Here is a 20227-nt window from a genome sequence, read left to right as displayed (position 1 = left end):
CTGCTTTAGGTCATGAGTTTGAGACCAGCCTGGCCAACGTGGTAAAATCCCGTCTCTACTAAAAATACAAAAACGAGTCAGGCATGGTGGCAGGCGCCTATAATCCCAGCTACTCGGGAGGCCAAGGCAGGAGAATCACTTGAACCCAGGAGGCTGAGGTTACAGTGAGCCAAGACTGCGCCACAGCACTATAGCCAGAAAGACTCTGTCTCAAAAAAAAAAAAAAAAAAAAAAAAAACCTAAACAAATGGAAAGACATCTGCTCATTGGTAGAAAGACTTAACATCAATGAAATGCTAACTACTCAAGGCATTATACGCAGATTCATCACAATCCCTACCATGATTTCAACTGTCTTTTTCACAGATAAAGAAGTCTATCGTCAAATTAACACGGAATTGCAAAGAGCCTCAAAAAGCCAAAACAGCCAGCGTGGTGGCTCACACGAGTAATCCCAACACTTTGGGAGGCCAAGGCGGGCAGATTACAAGGTCAGGAGTTCGAGACCAGCCTGGCCGATATGGTGAAACACCATCTCTACTAAAAATACAAAACTTCAGCCAGGCATGGTGGTGTGCAACTGCAGTCCCAGCTACTCAGGAGGCTGAGGCAGGAAAATCACTTGAACCCAGGAGGCGGAGGTTGCAGTGAGCTGAGATCACACTGCTGCACTCCAGTCTGGGTGACAGGGAGAGTCTCCAGCTCAAGAAAAAAAAAAATTTTTTTTTAAATTAAAAGCCAAAACAATCCTGAAAAATAAGAAAACCAGACAACTCACACTGACTGACTTCCAAACGTAGTATAAAGCTACAGTAATTAATACATATGGTAACTGCATAAGGACAGCCATACACACTAACAGCACAGAATACTGAGCTTGGATATAAATCTTTGCACCTGTGTTCAAATGATTTTCAAAAGGCCACCAAAGGCCAGGTGCAGTGGCTCATGCCTGTAATCCCAGCACTTTGGGAGGTCGAGGCGGGTGGATCTCTTGAGCTCAGAAGTTCGAGACCAGCCTGGCCAATGTGGTAAAACCCCATCTCTAATAAAAATACAAAAAAGAAAAAAAATTAGCCGAGCAAGGTGGTGGGCACCTGTAATCCCAGCTACCTGGGAGACTGAGGCAGGAGAATTGCTTGAACCCAGGAGGTAGAGGTTGCACTGAGCCGAGATCATGCCACTGCACTGCAGCCTTGGCAACAGAGTTAGACTGTCTCAAAAAACAAAAAAAAAAGGGGTACCAAAAGGATTTAATAAAAACAACCTTTTCAATAAATGGTACTGAGGAATCTGAACATCTACACGCAAAAGGATGAACCTGGACTCTCACCTTACACCATATCCAAATATTCACTCAAAATGGTTCAAAGATCTATATTCAAGATCTAAAACTGGAAAATTCTTACAAGAACACATTGGGAAACAAAAATGACATTGGATTTGGCAACAACTTCATGAATATGATGTCAAGTATGAGCAGTAACAAAAAATATACATAATATACCAAAATTAAAAACTGTGCAATGGATATTACCAAGAAAGCAAAAGAGAACCTATAGAACGGAAACAAATATTTGCAAATCACATAACTGATACGGGATGAATATCAAAAACATATAAAGAACTACAACTCAACAAAAATTCAAACCTACTCAAAAATGGACCAAGGACTTAGACATTTCTCCACGGACAATTAAAACAGCCAAGAACCAAGTGAAAAGATGTTCAACATCACTAGTAATCAGAGAAATGCAAATCTATACCAAATCAATCCCACTTCACATTCACTAGAATGGCTATCAAAAACAAAAAGGAAAATAAAAAGTGTTGGTGAGGATGTTAAGAAAGTGGAACCCTAGTGCATTACGGGTGGGAATGTAAAATGGTGCAGCTGCTACAGAAGAGTTTGGTGCTGGCTGGTCCAAGTGGCTCATGCCTGTAATCCAGCAAATTTGGAGGCTGAGGCAAGCGGATCACTTGAGTTGGAAACCAGCCTGAGCAGCATGGCAAAATCCCATCTCTACAAAAAATATGGAAAAAAAAAAAATTCAGCTGGGCAGGGTGGTAGTCCCAAGTAATCGGGAGGCTGAGGTGGGAGGATGGTTTGAGCCTGGGAGACAGGTTGAAGTGAGTGAGGTTGTGCCACTGCACTCCAGCCTGGGTGACAGAGCCAGACCTTGTCTCAAAAAAAGAGTTTGAGGCTTTCTCAAAAAGTTCAACATAGAATTACTACATAACCCAGCAATTCCACTCTTAAACATATACCCAAAAAACTGAAAGCGGTAACTCTGACAGATTTGTACACTGGTGTTTACAGCAACATTATTCACAATAGCCAAAAGGTAGAAACAACCTAAATGTCTCTCAACAGATACACAAAATGTGTTATATACAATCACTCAGCCATAAGAATGCAACTTTAATATATGTTATGACATGGATAAATCTTAAAAACTTTATGCTGCCAGGCACGGTGGCACATGCCTGTAATCCCAGCACTTTGGGAGGCCGAGGTGGGCAGATCACGAGGTCAGGAGATCAAGATCATCCTGGCCAAAATGGAGAAATCCTTCCTGTCTCTACTGAAAACACAAAAATTAGCCGGGCATAGAGGCACATGCCTGTAGTCCCAGCTACTCAGTAGGCTGAGGCAGGAGAATTGCTTGAACCCACGAGGCAGAGGTTGTAGTGAGCTGAGATCACACCATTGCACTCCAGCCTGGGCGACAAGAGTGAAACTCTGTCTCAAAAAAAATAAAAAAACTTTATGCTTAGTGAAATAAGCCAGACACAGAGGAGCAAATATGTTATAATTTCACTTTTATGAGGTACCTAGAATAAGCAAATTCGTAGAGACTGAAAGTAGAACAAAAGGGTGATGTCTGGGTGGGGGAGGAGGGCACAGGGAGTTTACTGCTTAATGGGTACAGTTTTTGTTGGGGATGATGCACAAGTTTTGGGTATAGATAATGGTGACGCTTACAACATTATGAATAGATTTAATGCCATTGAATTCTTCATTTACAAATGGTTAGAACACAATAAAAGCAGCACACCCCCTACCACCTAAAACCTGCTTAATCATTGAACATACAGTTGATTCTCGCTCATTATTCATAGTAGTTATGGTTTTCTATTATATAAAATAGCCTGGAAACTAAATTAGCAAATACTGAGCAATCACTCCCATGGGAAATACACAGTTAGGTTTCTTTGAGTCTATGAACACACTTTTGTCAGCTGTTCAATATATAACCTGTTTAACATCTATCTATTAGAAGATATTTTACATTACTGAATCACTAACATCAAATTCACAGCCAGTAGCTCTATAAATCGTGCCTGAACAAAGTTTATTTTCATCATTGGGTATATCACAGCCTTCCTTTGCTTAGGAACACAAACTAGACAGCATCTGGACCCAGGCTTTGGGTCCCAAATTTAACCAGTAAACCACCAGGAAAAGCACAGAAAAGTGAAAAATGTGGCATTACAGGGATTATAAAAAGGACACCTGTTTAAGGTATGAGAACTAAAACAAAAAGGCAGAGCGTAACTTTGCTTGACCTCAGCTGGAAACACGCACATTGTGACTCCAATTCTTTGCCACCCTGGGTGTCTACAAATGATGGCAAAAGCAATGCAAGTACTGATTTCAGATTTACAAATGAATTTTAGTAAGCATGAAATAATGAGCATCAGCTGTACAAAGGAAATAATGAGCATCGAGTGTACAAAGAAAAGGTAAGAAAATAAAGAGTCCAGCATGTAAATATTGTGGACTGTTCATTAACTGGGCACTTACCCTTCCAAGTAGTTTGACAAACAAAGGCCATAATTTTAACACGTAAGTCTCATTTTTACTCATAAATAGCTTCTGGAGTTCTGAGATTAATTTCTGCAAACAAAAGCAATTAATTTACCAAACAGACTCTTTGAAAAAAAAAAAAAATCCAATATCAAAGTCTAGGAATAATTTTCAAAAACCAGTTTTCTCCATGATAAAAATATTACCCAACCCAAGGCCAGGTGCGGTGGGTCAAGCCTGTAATCCCAGCACTTTGGGAGGCCAAGGCAGGCAGATCACCTGAAGTCAGGAGTTCAAGACCAGCCTGGCCAATACAGTGAAGCCCCATCTCTACTAAAAATACAAAAATTAGCTGGGTGTGGTGGCAGGCGCCTGTAATTCCTACTACTCGGGAGGCTAAGGCATGAGAATTGCTTGAACCCAGGAGGCGGAGGGTGCAGAAAGCAGAGAACGTGCCACTGCACTCCAGCCTGGGTGACAGAGCGAGACTGTCTGAAAAAAAAAAAAAAAAAAAAAAATTACCCCTCCCAAAAAACTCCACAAGAAAAGCTGAAGCATAGAGCAAATGTGAAGGAGTTTTTACAGTAAATGCTCTAATACAAACACCCAGATTCTATCATTAACACTTGTTGGTCTTATCACCTATCTGGCCATCCTACCATCCATCAATCCAACTTTTTTCCTAACAATATACTTTACCCTAAAAATGTCAGCATGCATATCATTAACTAGTTTAAATGGCACTGTATTAATATTTTCACACTAATAATGAAAAAATACATTAATAGCTTCATAATCAACAAACGTGAAATTATTTTTAGCTCAAATTTATATAAAGAATTTCATATATGCTTTGTTGCAAGCTTGATAAATGGGTTACAAAAGGGATTTTCTGGTCAGGCACGGTGGCTCATGCCTGTAATCTCAGCACTTTGGGAGGCTGAGGCAGGCAGATCACAAGGTCAAAAGTTCGAGACCAGCCTGGCCAATATGGTGAAACCCCATCTCTACTAAAAATACAAATATCAGTCGGGCATGGTGGCAGGTGCCTATAATCCCAGCTACTCCTGCTGAGGCAGGAGAATCACCTGAACCCAAGAGGTGGAGACTACAGTGAGCTGAGACCGCGTCACTGCACTCCAGCCTGGGCAACAATCACGAAACTGTCTCAAAAAAAAAAAAAAATTTATATGTATATATATGTTACTAAAAAATGAATTCATCAGAATAAAGCTATTTATGAAGACACTCGAGTTACTTTGTCATACTGAACATTACCAAGAAGTCTTCTGCATTTTAAGCAAGTAAAATCCCAGGTTTTAGGGGCTGGGTGTGGTGGCTCACGCCTGTCATCCCAAAACTTTGGGAGACTAAAGTGGGAGGACTGCTTGAGCCCAGGAGTTCAAGATCTGCTTGGTTAATATAGTGAGACCCTGTCTCTTAAAACAAAAAATAAAACAAGGCCTTCAAATTTGGCTTTCCATGTAACCTAGAGTAAAAAATCCGTCCTTACAATGGTTCCCGCCATGGTCCTATGTGATTGGGCCCTCTTTTCCTCTCTCTAATTCACTCCACTACTGTCATACTGCCCAGTGTTCCCAGAACACCAACCAGGTACACAACCATTAGAGACGGGCCTTTTGCCCTCATGGTTCTCTTGTCTGGTATGAAGTTACCCTACATTATCCACATGGGTAACTCCTCTGCCTTCAAATCACTGTTCAAATGTCCTTTCCTTTGCCTTCTCTGACCACCTTACATTCCTTTCTCACGGCACTCTCCAGTCCTTGCTCTTCTCCTTAGCGCTCTTCACTTACTACACTATGTACTTAATTATCTCTCCCACAAGAAAATAAGCTCCATCAAGCCTCTTTCGTTCACTGCTATATTTACAGCGCCTGCAACAAAGCACTACATATATCAGATGCCCAGTAAATATGTTACAAGAACAATGGTTAGAAAACCTAAAACCTGTGGCAAGTAATAACTAGAAAACTATAGAGACTAGGTAAGTTTATGTACATTAAATTTGTATCTCCTAGGATTATACAGTAACAACCCAAACATGAATCAGTTAATGCTCTCCCTCTTTCAGCAATACAATTCCTATTTCCTATTTATTGGGAACGAAGTAAAATGTCTGGATTTTAGTAACAATAGATAGCTCCCCTCCTTACTACTATGTAATAAGCAAGGTGCCTATGCTAACTTATGCAATTCTTAATGTTGTGATTCAAAGCTAAAATCCTAGCTCATAGTGCAACTATACCAATATGCCCAGATTTTTTTTTGGGGGGTGGGGACAGGCTCTCACTCAGCCAGGCTAGAATGCAGTGGTGAGATCATAGCTCATTGCAGCCTCAAATTTCTGGTCAAGCAATCCTCCCGCCTTAGCCTCCCAAGCATCTGAGACTACAGGCGTATGCCACCACGCCCAGCTAATTTTTAAGATATTTTGTAGAGATGGGTCTCACTCTGTTGCCCAGATGGGTCTGGAACTCCTGGCCTCAAGCAATCCTCCCACCTCAGCCTCCCAGCCTCCCGCATTGGGACTACAGGTGAGAGCCACTATACCTGGCCCCCAGACTGAATTTTAAGCTTAGTGCAAAACCTTCTGATGCAGTATCCAGAAAATTCTTACATAAAAGAACACTCACAGTAGTCATAAGCTGCTCTGTAATAGATGCTATTTCTTGCTGTTTCTGAAGCAATAATGGCATTCCCATCTCCAAAGCAGTTGCTCCCCGCAAATGTACCTTTTGTGCTGAATGAACCACTAAAGGTATGACCAGTTTTGCCCACCTCACTGCCTCTTCTCCCATTTGAGTTGGGGCTTGTTCAATTAGCCTATAATAAAGAAATCAACGAATAATTAGCGTGACGTCACGTTTTAAGTCTTAACAAGCAGTAAAATATGTGACACACAGAAATATACACAGTACGGCCCATTTGTTTTAGAATATATACAAATACGCATATGCACACAAGAAATAGATACAATTTTTACTAATTTGCACATTATTAATTTTGTAAATTTTTTTTAAAGAACTAATCTTGTCTTAAGATTGAAATATTACAGTCACCCCTCAGTATCCCTGGGGTACTGGTTCTAGGACCTCACAATAATGCTCAGGTCTGATATAAAAAGGACGGTATAGTCATGCACCACAAACAAACGTTTTGGTTAAAAACGCAGCACATTCACAATAGTGGTCCAGTAAGATTTTAAGGGACCTGACAAGTTCCTATCACCTAGTGACATTGTAGCTGTTGTAACATTGCAGTGCAATACATTACTCATGTTTCTGATAACAATGGTGTAAACCAACAAATCTACTGCACTCTCATTCACAAAAAAGTACAGCACAATTATATACAGGACATTACTGTACTATTAAGATGATAAGAAATGACCGGCCAGGTGCGGTGGCTCACACCTGTAATCTCAGCACTTTGGGAGACCGAGGCGGGGGGATCATGAGGTCAGGAGATGGAGACTATCCTAACATGGTGAAACCCCGTCTCTTCTAAAAATACAAAACTTAGCTGGGCGTGGTGGCACTTGCTTGTAATCCCAGCTACTTGGGAGGCTGAGGCAGAATAGCTTGAATCCGAGAGGCAGAGGTTGCAGTGAGCCAAGACCTCACCACTGTGTTCCAGCCTGGCGACAGAGCAAGACTCCGTCACACACACAAAAAAAATAGTAATAAAAAAAAATTTTTTTAAATGACTATGTTACCGGTTTATGTATATACCACACTATAATTTTTATTATTAGAGTTTACTCCTACTTCTATTTTTAAAAAGTTAACTGTAAAGTAGCCTTGAAGGGTCCTTCGGCAGATACTCCAGAAGGCAGCATTAACCACAGATGACAGCTCCATGCATGTTATTGCCCTTGAACAAGTTTTAGTATGACAAGATGTGGTGGTGGGAGACACTGATAAGGATCCTGACCCTGCAAGAGGCCCTAGGCTGATGTGTTATGTTGTTAACCAAAAAGTTATGAAAGTCAAAAACAAATAAATAAATTAAAAATTAAGGCTCCTAGAATAAGGATTTAACGAGGGAAAATAATTTTGTACAATTGTATGTTTGTGTTTTAAGCTAAGTATTCTTCTTTTTTTTTTTTTTGAGACCAAGTCTCTCTGTCACCCAAGCTGGAGTGCAGTGGCACGATCTCAGCGCACTGCAACCTCTGCCTCCTGGGTGCAAGTGATTCTCATGCCTCAGTCTCCCATATAGCTGAAGATTACAGGCACACATCACCACGCCCAGCTAATTTTGTATTTTCAGTAGAGATGGGGTTTCACCATGTTGACCAGGCTGCTCTCACGCTGCTGACCTCAGGTAATCTGCCCACCTGGGCCTCCCAAAGTTCTGGGATTACAGGCATGAGCCACTGTGCCCAGCCAAAGCTAATTATTCTTACAAAAGTCAAAAAGTTTTAAAACTTTAAAGTCTAAAGTTACAATAGGCTGGCCAGGCACAGTGGTTCACGCCTGCAATCCCAGCACTTTGGGGGGCTGAGGTGGGTGGATCACCTGAGGTCAGGAGTTCAACACCAGCCTGGCCAACATGGCAAAATCCCATTTCTGCTAAAAATACAAAAATAAGCCGGTCGTGGTGGCGGGCGCCTATAATCCCAGCTACTCAGGAAGCTGAGGCACAAGAATTACTTGAACCTGGGGGGTGGAGGTTGCAGAGCGCCGATATCACCCCACTACACTCCAGCCTGAACAACAGTGTGATTGTCTCAAAAAAAGTTACAGAAAGTAGAGACTAATTTATTTTTAAAATGTTTTTATAGATTTAGTGTAGCATAAGTGTACAGTCTTTATGAATAATCTACAATAGTGCACAGTAACATCCCAGACCTTCACATTCCCTCATCACTCCTTCACTGACTCACCCAAAGAAACTTTAGTCCTAAAACCTCCATCCGTGGTAAGCACCAGATACAGGTATACCATTTTTTAATCTTTTTTATCATATTTTTACTGTACCTTTTCTATGTTTAGGTACACAAATAGTATTGTGTTAGAAGTGCCTACAATATCCAGTACAGTAATACACTGTACAGGTCTGTAGCCTGGGAGCAACAGGTTGTACCATGCAGCCTAGGTATATAGTAGGCTCTCCCCTCTAGGTTTGTGTAAGTCCACTCTATGTTTGCACAATGATGAAATTATATAATGATGCATTCCTCAGAATGTATTTCCATCATTATATGACACGACTGTATTTGCATATAACTTATGCACATCTTCCCCTATACTTTAAATCATTTCTAGATTACTGATAATAGTTAATACAATGTAAGTGCTAAGTAAGTAGTTGTTAAACTGTACTGTTTAGGAAATAATGACAAGAAAATCAAAGTCCGTACATGTTCAATACAGATGCAATTTTTCTGAGACTTTCTGAGACTTTCAATTGGTTAAATACAAGGATGCAGAACCTACAAAGGGCCAACTGTATTACTTATTGTTATGCTAAATTCATCATTGTTATAGAAGAGGATAGCCAGAGAACGATGACATAATCTTAGCATCAATCAGAGCATTCAACAGTGGGCAAGTTAAAGCAAGTAACTCAACAAGAAAACTTTAAAGAACAAAAAACAGGGAAGACAGAAATCATGTCATCAAAGAGTTTACACTTAAAAAGTTTATGCTGTTGGCGTGCCTGTTATAACAAAAATGAAGAAGGTACTCTCCTATTCCCTGCTAAACACTGATTACCTTTCTAAACAACCCCTAAGCCCACTTATGAGTTTACATTATTTTTAAAACCTTACAACAAGCTTTAACAGAGATATTTTTCAAACCCGAACTGTGTATGTTACTAGCAGGAACATAACCAAGACTTCACCTTGAACATGGTCCCAGTAAAAATTTTAAACACCTAGTAACCCATGCACATCTACTTCCATCTTCTTTCTGTTACTTCTTGTCCTTGAGTCTTTTGGTGTAAAAGACATTTCCCCCTTTCAATGTCTGTCTCTCATTTAAATTCCAAAAGCCCTCTCCCCTTCAGCTAAACTTATGAAAACTATTCTTCAATTTGCACAGCATCCAAATGCATACCTTATGATAACATTTAACGCTTCAAAATCAACAACAGCAGAATGCGTCTCTCCTTTATTAAATAGTATTTCTAATGAATCAATTATACTGGATACCTAAAAAACAAACCAAATAAATACAAATGAAATAAGCCTGAACTGTTTTTATTGGCATTATAGTTGTTTTTTAATTGGCATATAGTTAAGACGGCATACCCAAAAACTATACTCACCATTTTGCCAACCACGTCAGAGGGAAATGTCTGCTTAGATATCACCCAAAGTGCTCTGGTACGTACATTTTTGTCTGAACTCTTAATGGTATCATTCAATTTTGAAAGCAATTCTAGAGCATTTGCCTCTGAAAAACAAGCAGTTTTAATTTTGTATAGAATAGTTGATACTCTTTAAAGTCTCAAATATAAAACTAGAGAAAACAATATACTCATCAATCATAAAATTAAAAGTATATCCAGAGAATAGATCAGAGAACCAATGCTGATACCAAACTTCTCCCCAAAACACAAAATTCAGATTAGAGGGGAAGGTATACTGAGAGAAAATAAACAACAGACACAAAATCAGACTTTCTTGTGCAACTGAAGTAACTACAGATATCACTGTAGGTTTGAACATACAAGACAATTTTTGGTAAGATGTTTTCAATCCTGCATCTCTGCTCCAAAATGAACAACTCCTGCTTTAGGCTGTTAACACTTCCATGTATAAAAAAGAGCAAGCAGCAGCTTTTCCCTCAAAAACAGATGGTAACAACTTTGACATCTTTATTCCTAACTTTCCTTCTCTAAAGAGTTTCCTTTACAATGGAAATCATCTAACTATGGAACAACAATGCAGACTACTTGAAAACTTAGCATTAGGTTCTGTGCTTTTATTACCACTTTTAGTTCCAAATTATCCCACATTTATCATTATGTCAAAGAACTTTTCAATTCAGCATATTCCTTAGTGAATATGCCTGAATAAAAATTTCCATTTTTACAGCAATCATGTTTAAATACCCTTTTTATTTTATTTTTGTTTGAGACGGAGTTTCACTCTTCCTTCCCAGGCTGGAGTGCAATGGCACCATCTTGGCTCTCTGCAACCTCCACCTCCCGCATTCAAGCGATTCTCCTGCCTCAGCCTCCTGAGTTGCTGGGATCACAGGCATGCGCCATAACGCCCGGCTAATTTTTTTTGTATTTTTAGTAAAGATGGGGTTTCTCCATGTTGGCCAGGCTAGTCTTCAACTGCTGACCTTAGGTGATCCGCCCGCCTCAGTCTCCCAAAGTGCTGGGATTACAGGCATGAGACACCGCACCCAGCAAATACCCTTATTTTTTTTATTTTTTTTTTTTTTTTTGAGACAGTCTCGCTCACTCTCCCAGTCTGGAGTGCAGTGGGGTGATCTCAGTTCACTGCAAGCTCCGCCTCCTGGGTTCATGCCATTCTCCTGCCTCAGCATCCCGAGTAGCTGGGACTACAGGCGCCCGCCACTACGCCCAGCTAAGTTTTTGTCAAATACCCCTTACTTTTATGAGCAAATTTTGTAGTATCAAAGTTAGAGCTACGTGTAGGTGATGATAATCTAAACATTCTTTCCTAAAAGCAAACCTTAAACTACAGGTTCTGAAACTAATCCAGAGATAATAGTACTTTTAACAGCATCAAATTATACTTAAAATTTATACTTTATACTCTAAAACTACTGACAGTCATAAGAAATTTATCTACCTGATAATTCTGAGGTAATTTTGGGATTATATAAGCAAAACCCCAGGGCTTGTAGAGCAGCACTACTCAGCTCCGAGTTTTGACTGGAAATGTGAGTCTACAAAAACAAAACCACATTTATTACAAACAAGCACAACTGTAAATCAATCTTTAGAAAGCAGAAGTCAATTATAGAACAAACAAATTCATCACATTTTACTCCAACAAATCCTTGAGAATATGCATAAAAAACAAAAATAAACAAGGAATAAAATCAGAAGGCCATGTGTACAGTTTGGCAAAGAAAGGAGAGGAAACTGGATCAAGAGCAACTGAATGAAGATAAAGGATATCTCTACACCTATGAAAGCAAAGAAAAAGAGGTCAACAGATGAAAAATGCTAAAGACATAACAGGGAAAAGGGAGTAAGGCCCTTCCACTGAGTAAACAAGAGACTCAAATGCAAAAGCTAACATCCTAACTTTAGAGGGGAGTGACATCTCTTCCTCCAAGACTGGGAGAAGGAAGGGGTTAGAATGTAACATTTATAAAGTATCTATTATTATCTCAATTAGTAGTTATATAAAACAATTTTTTAAACCTTACTTTATACATAAGAGAATTTCAATCCATGTCAATCTAGAAATTGTTTTTTTTTTTGGAGACAAGAGTTTCACTCTTGACCAGGTTGGAGTGCAATGATGTAATCTCAACTCACTGCAATAATCTCTCACTGCAACCTCCGCTTCCCAGGTTCACGAGTAGCTGGGATGACAGGCGTGCGCCACCATGCCTGGCTCATTTTTTGTATTTTTAGTAGAGATGGGGGTTTCACCATGTTGGCCAGGCTGGTCTCGAACTCCTGACCTCAGGTGATCCACCCGCCTCAGACCTCCCAAAGTGCTGGGATTACAGGCGTGAGCCACCTTGCCTGGCTGTCAATCTAGAATTGAAAGTCCAACTCATAGTATTTATGTAAAAGCTATAAAAGGCCAAATCTGTCAAAGAGGATCTCAGTATGTTTACTTTTACCCTGTACCCCATTTCCTTGTACCATTTCCTACTCCAAAGGGATTTATCTTCAAAATCCCCCATATCTGTTTGAATCAAATATCCAAGGAATCCTCAAATTCCTGAGCAGGAGAATAGCAAATGTTAATGGTTAAATATATGAGCAGATACTTCTCTGCAGTGTCTTCTATATTTACAAAACGAAGCCAAAAAATTCAAACCCTAGAGTACAGAATGTAAGGGATATAGTACAGCAACCAGGTGTAAGCAACTAAGTAAGGCTTAATACTTTGAGAGCTACTACTATATCTCCTGGATAATAGCTAGTAAATGTCTGTGATTAATTTTCATTAAACTTACTTGAAAGTGTTCCTTAACAATAATGTGTCTCATTTTCAAGAATGTTGTGGATTCCTAGACACAATCCTAGCTGAACTCTAAACACAACATAGAAACATGTTCTACTTTACCTGGTATGGTTACTACTCTGAAAGAATTCAATTATCCTTTCATTGCTTAAAATTGCTATTGTCCTATTATCAACCTTCCACGTGTATCCAAATAATTTCAGGTACAAATCCTATTTACAAACAATGCAACTTGACTCAAAATGTATGCAACAAGACTGGGCCCAGTGGCCAACCAACATGGAGAAACCCCGTCCCTACTAAAAATACGAAAAAAAATTAGCCGGGCATGGTGGCGCATGCCTGTAATCCCAGCTACTTGGGAGGCTGAGGCAGGAGAACAGCTTGAACCCGGGAGGTGTTCAAGCCACTGCACTCCAGCCTGGGCAACAAGAGCAAAACTCTGTCCCCCGCCAAAAAAAAAAAAAAACCAAAAAAAAAGTATGCAATAGAGTTCCTGATCCTATAAATGCTCAATATACGAAAGTGCATGTCTTTACATCGAATTACAACAATGTGGAATATGACAATAAAGAAAATGGAATAAACACCGATATTAAGTAACTAGCACACAATAAAGTTTCTGCTTACACAAAAAAAGTTGATGACTATGACAACACCAAGAGTAGGCTATCTCTGTTAATACTTAGCCAAAAATCACGTTAAAATGTACAATACGTGTCTGGATGAAACACTTGTTTAAAGGCACACAGCTGGGCACGGTGGCTCACACCTGTAATCCCAGCACTTTGGGAGGCCAAGACGGGCGGATCACCTGAAGTCAGGAGTTCAAGACCAACCTGGTCAACATGATGAAACCCCATCTCTACTAAAAATATTAGCCGGACGTGGTGAGGGCATGCCTGTAATCCCAGCTACTCAGGAGGCTGAGGCAGGAAAATCACTTGAACATGGGAGACAGAGGTTGCAGTGAGCTGAGATTGTGAAACTGCACTCCGGCATGGGTGACAGAGCAAGATCTGCCTGAAACAAACAAAAAGCATAAAAGTCGGGCATGGTGGCACCTTCTTGTAATCTCAGTTACTAAGGAGGCTGAGGTGGGAGGATCGTTTGGACCCAGGAGTTCGAGACTGGCTTAGGCAACCTATCAAGATCCCCACCTCAATAATTAAAAACAAAAATAAAAGCACAAGAACAAGGTCATAATAAAACCACAAAATATTTTTTAAAAAAGGAACAAGGTCATAAAAATAAGAACTCAAAGAAACATTGGAGATAAAGTTCAACTTTTTCATTCTAAAAACAAGAAAATTTAAAATATGTTAAGGATGGTCAGGAAGCCACTGAGTAGGCAAGTGAAGACACGAACACAGCTCCATATGTATGACGTCAAACATCATTTCCCTAAAGCAAAAAAGGTAACAGTTGTAGCAAAAACTGAGGGTGAATGAGGAAAAAGAAATTAATGCTACCTACAGAGTAGACCAAAGACAACCGTAATTTTAAAATCACTTACTTAGATGTAGATTCCCAAAGGAAAGAAAACAGGTTAATCTCTGATCACTGCTTTCAAGAGCACAAACTCAGATTCAAGTGCCCTTAGGCAACTTAGGCAAATTAAATTAATTTCTTCACCTGCAAAGTGATCATTAAGAAATAATCTCATGGAACTATGGAGAGTTAAGTGATAAAGCATGTAAGGTAATTAAGAAAGTACCTGAGAAGCTTTAAGTAACAATAAAGAGTATTATAATCAGTATTACTGCTGTTGTATTTTAGATTCAAAGCTTTTGAGTCAACCGGCAAAACTTTTAATAAACCACCAAAAGTGTCTCAGCAAGGTGGCTCACGCCTGTAATCCCAACACTTTGGGAGGCCGAGGAAGGAGGATCGCCTGAGGTCGGGAGTTCGAGACCAGCCTGACCAATATGGAGAAACCTCTTCTCTACTAAAAATACACAATTAGCCGGGGTGGTGACGGATGCCTGTAATCCCAGCTATTCAGGAGGCTGAGGCAGGAGAATCGCTTGAACCTGAAAGGCGGAGGTTTCAGTGAGCCAAGGCCGAGCCACTGCACTCTCTGGCAACAAGAGCGAAACTCCACCGCAAAACAACAACAACAAAAAAAACAAACTACCAAAAGTGAAAAACTATTTAACAAACAGATACATACCTTTAAAACTTTGTACAGCCGAGGAAGCTTTTTCTCGATTTCTATAATTACTTCTTTTCCTTCTTCTCCAGTCATACGACTTAAAAAGCAGGAAGAACACAAGTTCAGGTAGTTGACGGGGAGAAAAAAAAAACTCCCTAAAATACATGCACCACCTTTTTAAAAATTACTTTCTAACTCTTGTAAATGAATTAACCCAGTAGGTAAAGTCCTTAAAGGCATATAGAATATATAATGCAATATATATCAGAAGTGAAAGTAGAAAACTCTTCAGAATAACATTTTACATCCGTTACACGCAAGTTGTGATAGCCTGACTCCAAAAAGACAGAACGGGGATCCCTATCCCTAGTTACTAACGATTTACTAAGCCTTTACAAAAGGTTTTACAAAAGTTTAGTACATTTCTATGAAAATTACTTTGAAGCATTTTGCAATTAATAAAAATCAGTTTATGGCTGTTAAAAAAAAAAAAAAACTCCGGGTAGCCACATTTTCCCAACACATCGGAGGTTTACACTGAAAACCCCTCCTCCAACAACTACTTCCAAGCGAAACTTTTAAAAATCCCTCGCTTGCAAAACACGTGCAAGCTCCCTCGTTCCAAACACACACCTCAAGCGCACCAGCAGCAGTACCCGGGAACGTCACCTAGGATACATCTCCCCCGCCCCACAACGCGTCCGCGACTCGGGTGTCCTCACATTTGCCAGACTTCTAGAACTCATATTCATTCTACGCGCCCCTCCCAACCACCTTCTTTCTCCCCAGTCTAGAGCGCTCCCCCCACCCAGCAACGCCCCGTGGCGGACCTCACCTGGTCAGACTCAGGTAAGCGTCAGTCTGCCCTCCATGGGAGGCAGAAGGGTCTTCCAAAGTCTCCAACAGCGGCGCGAGGGGGCTCTGACCCCTGGCCGTCATGTCGGCCACCCTGAGGCCCGAACCGGAAGAGGAGAAAATCCAGTGACCGATGGAAACAGCCCCGCGGCGGCCGTGTGAGTCCGGCCCTCACACCCGCACGCCCGCCCCGGCCTCACAGCCACGCCGCGTCTGCACCCCAGGCCTCCGAAGCACCAAACCCCAGCGCGAACCTCCTCCGGCGCCCGGCACCAGGAACCTGAGGCCACGCCACATTCGGGCCTGGGCCCGCTCCCGCCACCACTTTCCCGGGCAGCTTTCAACAGAGGGAGGAGATCGGCAGAGGGCGGGAGAAGCCCGGGGAACGAGGCATCTCGCCGCGAGGGGGCGGAGGGTGGGCAGACTAAGGGCTCCCCACGGCCTATCACTGTGACCCCGATATTTATCCCACCTAGGAAGATCAGGACAGGGTCCTCTCCGCCTCTGCCCCGCAGCACCCGGACGCTGCCAGAGCTCGACTGTCCCTGCTCCGGCTGTTTACTCACGCGTGCGGCGCTCTCCCTCCTAGACCAAGATGGCGGCGGGGCGGGCCCAGGAGTGCGCGGGAGTAGGTTAGGCCTGGCGGGAGAAGTTCGAGCCAATCCAACAGTCAGCGGCGCACCTGAGTTATCGATCGCATCGCTTCCCTGCCCAGCTGCCGTGTCTCGCCCCGCTGGTCAGCATCAGGTGGTGGTGTTTTGCCTAAGGCGAGAGACTTGAAATTCAAAATGTGACTTAATTGCGCACACTCACTAGACTGAACTTAGTAGACCTTTAGACTAAGTGTTCAAACTCCAAGTCCAGTGCTTGTTGAAGTTTTAGCTACAAATCAGTTAGCAAAAGGAGATAACGTACTGTTAGGTTTAAGACTAAGAGCTGGCCGGGCGCAGTAGCTCACACCTGTAATCCAAGCACTTTGGGAGGCCGAGGTGGGCGGGTCACCTGAGGTCAGGAGTTCGAGACCAGGCTGGCCAACACATGGTGAAACCGCGTCTCTACTTAAAAAAAAAAAATACAAAAATTAGCTGGGTGTGGTGGCGCACGCCTGTAGTCCCAGCCACTTGGAAAGCAGAGGCAGAAGAATCGCTTGAACCCGGGAGGCGGAGGTTGCATTGAGCCGAGATCACGCCACTGCACTCCAGCCTGAACGACAGAGTAAGATTAAGACTCCGTCTCTCAAAAAAAAAGAAGAGGCCGGGCGCGGTGGCTCAAGCCTGTAATCTCAGCACTTTGGGAGGCCGAGACGGGCGGATCACGAGGTCAGGAGATCGAGACCATCCTGGCTAACACGGTGAAATCCCGTCTCTACTAGAATACAAAAAAAATTAGCCGGGCGTGGTGGCGGGCGCCTGTAGTCCCAGCTACTTGGGAGGCTGAGGCAGGAGAATGGCGTGAACCCGGGAGGCGGGGCTTGCAGTGAGCTGAGATCCGGCCACTGCACTCCAGCCTGGGCAACAGAGCCCGACTCCGTCTCGAAAAAAAAAAAAAGAAGAAGAAGAAAAGAGCTGTATATCAAGAAGGTCTAGATTCCAGCTCTGGTTCCACGTGACTTTAGCAAGTTAATTAACCTATGCCTCAATTTCCTCCTCCATAAAACAGGGCTTTTAATAGGTGAAGTGAGAAAAGGTTGGAGAGGCCAATGGTTCTCAAGTTTTAAGCGTACATAACAATGGCCTGGGGATATTCGTTAGTAAACTGCAGCTTCCTGGGCCCCGCCTTTATGCATTGTAATTCAGTAGATTTAGGTAGCTCCCGAGGATGTGCATTCTTCTCTTAGGCCCCTGGGGGGTTGAAGGGTGGGATTTGGCCCGGGCTTCTTCCCTAGAGACACGTCGGTAAACACAATGACAGTCATTTATCCTTACTGTTAATATGCTGCTCCTCTTTTCCTTTTTTTTTTACTTTTCTTTTCTTTTCTTTTTTTTTTTTTTGAGACGGAGCCTCCTTCTTTCGCCCATGCTGGAGTGCAGTGGGCTATCTAGGCTCACTGCAACCTCTGCCTCAGCCTCCGGTGCAGCTGGGATTACAGACGCCCGCCACCACACCCAGCTAATTTTTGTATTTTTAGTAGAGACGGGGTTACACCATTTTGGCCGTGCTGATCTCAAACTCCTGACCTCGTGATCCGCACGCCTCGGCCTCCCAAAGTGCTGGGATTACAGACTTCAGCCACCGTGCCGGGCTGTATGTGGTTTTTTTATTGTCTGCCTCTACCCATTAGAATATAAATTCTGTGAGAACAGGGATTTTGCTTTTTTTTTTTCCCCCCCATAATTTCCCGTTTATAATTAAAGGACTGGGGGGGGGGTCATGTTGCTTGTATTTCTTTCATATGTATGGTTCTTTGATCTTCCAAAAATGTTATGTTTTAAATTTTATTATTTTTAAAGACAAGGCCTTGCTCTGTTGCCTGGGCTGGAGTGCAGTTGGTGGTGTGATCATGATTTACTGCAGCCCTGAATTTCTTGGGTTCAGATGATCCTCCTGCCTCAGCCTTATAAGTAGCTCAAAAATGTTATGTAAGATTTTATCGTTGTCATTCCTGTGCCTAAAATACTCTGGCCATTCCCATCAGCAACAGGATGGATTTCAAAACTTTTGACATAACATGCAAGCCTACCATGATTGGGCCACTGCTCGTTCTTCATCTCCAGATTACTCCCACTTCATCAGATTCTGAAGTTTGCTAAGATCTCCAGCTTCTCTGTGTCTTTGAAGACTTTTATTTACAGCATGTATTTAGAATATTAATTACCTTCTTCAAGAGTAATAAATAAGAGTCAGGTGGTTCACACCTATAATCCCAACACTTTGCAAGGCTGAAGCAAGTGGATCACCTGAGGTCAGTTCAAGATCAGCCTGGCTGATATGGTGAAACCCTTTCTCTACTAAAAATACAAAAATCAGCCGGGCGTGGTGGTGCACGCCTGTAATCCTAGCTACTCAGGAGGCTGAGGCAGGAGAATCGCTTGAACCTGGGAGGCGGATTCAAGCCAAGATTGCGCCACTGCATTCCAGCCTGGGCAACAGAGTGAGACTGTCTTAAAAAAAAAAAAAAAAAAAGAGTCGACTAAAATCACACCTTTTTGTGAAATCTTTCCCTCATCTACTATCCAAACACACACATTCTCTTCATGGAGAATTAAATGCTCCTGCCTCCCTGCTATCATGCTATTGATCTGATAAAATGAGTATCTCATTAATTTATTGTTGTTTGGTTATAGGTGTTTGAGTGCAGTGGCAGTGGCAGAGTTGACAGGTAGCCTGAGGGGGATTAGTTCCATATAAATTTCATATAAATTTCTATAGAAATGTTTATAGCTACCCTCCTGGATCTGCTACCTTTGGGCAATAAATTCATAGTACCTAGCACTCAATAAATATAATCTGAAATAATTTGTTCATATATTAATTCATCCATCCTTTCATCCATTCATCCAACTAATACACAATTTCTATCTTTCCCTCTCTAAATCCTACATCTCTTCTCCCCAGATCATCTTCCCTTTCTAGATGAAAAGCCTTATATCTGCAATCCAATATTCCTTTCTAACTTCCTCATTCATGTTTTTTTTGTTTTGTTTTGTTTTGTTTTGTTTTGAGACAGAGACTTGCTCTGTCACCCAGGCTGGAATGCAGTGGTGCAGACATGGCTTACTGCAGCCTCTACCTCCTGGGCTCAAGTGATCCTCCCACCTCAGCCTCCTAAGTAGCTGGGACTACAGGTATGCACCACCATGCCTGGCTAATGTTTATTTTTTGTAGAGATGAGGTCTTGCTATGTCACCCAGACTGGTCTCAAACTCCTGGGATCAAGCAATTCTCCCATCTTAACCTTTCAAAGTGCTGAGATTATAGTTGTGAACCTCCATGCCCAGCCACATTAAGCACACATTACTCAGCAAACATGAAGCCTATAATCTATATCTATCAATGACTCCTTTCTCTTACTTGTCCCCAGTGGTCCTAATGATTCTCCCTTCTCAATAATTCTTAGATCTACCAACCAATGTGTATCTAAAAATCTCAATTTATAGCCTAAATATACCTAAACATATTATTTCAGGGCTAGAACATTGCTTTTTTTTTTTTTTTTTTTAAGTTTTTATTGAGTGTCTGGTACCATACATGCATTATCTTTCTTTTTTTTTCTCTCTCTTTTCAAGACAAGAGTCTCGCTCTG

General features: G+C 41.7%; 1 protein-coding gene across 9 annotated transcripts in view; it reads right to left on the bottom strand.

Moving 5' to 3' along the window:
- The window catches only part of RIF1 (replication timing regulatory factor 1), a 69424-nt gene extending 52832 nt beyond the window's left edge, over positions 1–16592 (bottom strand). For 5 of the 9 annotated variants that reach the window (XR_001438575.3, XR_013401987.1, XM_015110090.3 and 2 more), the window contains exons 1-8: positions 16457–16592; positions 15965–16078; positions 15148–15226; positions 11616–11712; positions 10112–10239; positions 9901–9995; positions 6469–6658; positions 3809–3901 (exon numbers count right to left, since the gene is read on the bottom strand). Coding sequence is in view for 7 of the 9 variants with exons in the window: in XM_015110090.3 (XP_014965576.3) it covers positions 3809–3901; positions 6469–6658; positions 9901–9995; positions 10112–10239; positions 11616–11712; positions 15148–15226; positions 15965–16068 (786 nt within the window). In the remaining 2 variants the exon portion in view is untranslated. Of the gene's footprint in view, positions 1–3808; positions 3902–6468; positions 6659–9900; positions 9996–10111; positions 10240–11615; positions 11713–15147; positions 15227–15964 lie in introns of all 9 variants that reach the window. The other 4 variants (XM_077956989.1, XM_077956992.1, XM_077956988.1 and 1 more) reach the window with 2 other exon arrangements.
- Positions 16593–20227: the final 3635 nt, after the last annotated feature.

This window comes from Macaca mulatta, chromosome 12 (assembly GCF_049350105.2).
Source record: "Macaca mulatta isolate MMU2019108-1 chromosome 12, T2T-MMU8v2.0, whole genome shotgun sequence".
In the NCBI taxonomy this organism is placed as follows: Eukaryota; Metazoa; Chordata; class Mammalia; order Primates; family Cercopithecidae; genus Macaca; species Macaca mulatta.
The sequence above is the reverse complement of the archived record's forward strand: the minus strand, read 5'-3'. Positions and strand labels throughout refer to the sequence as shown.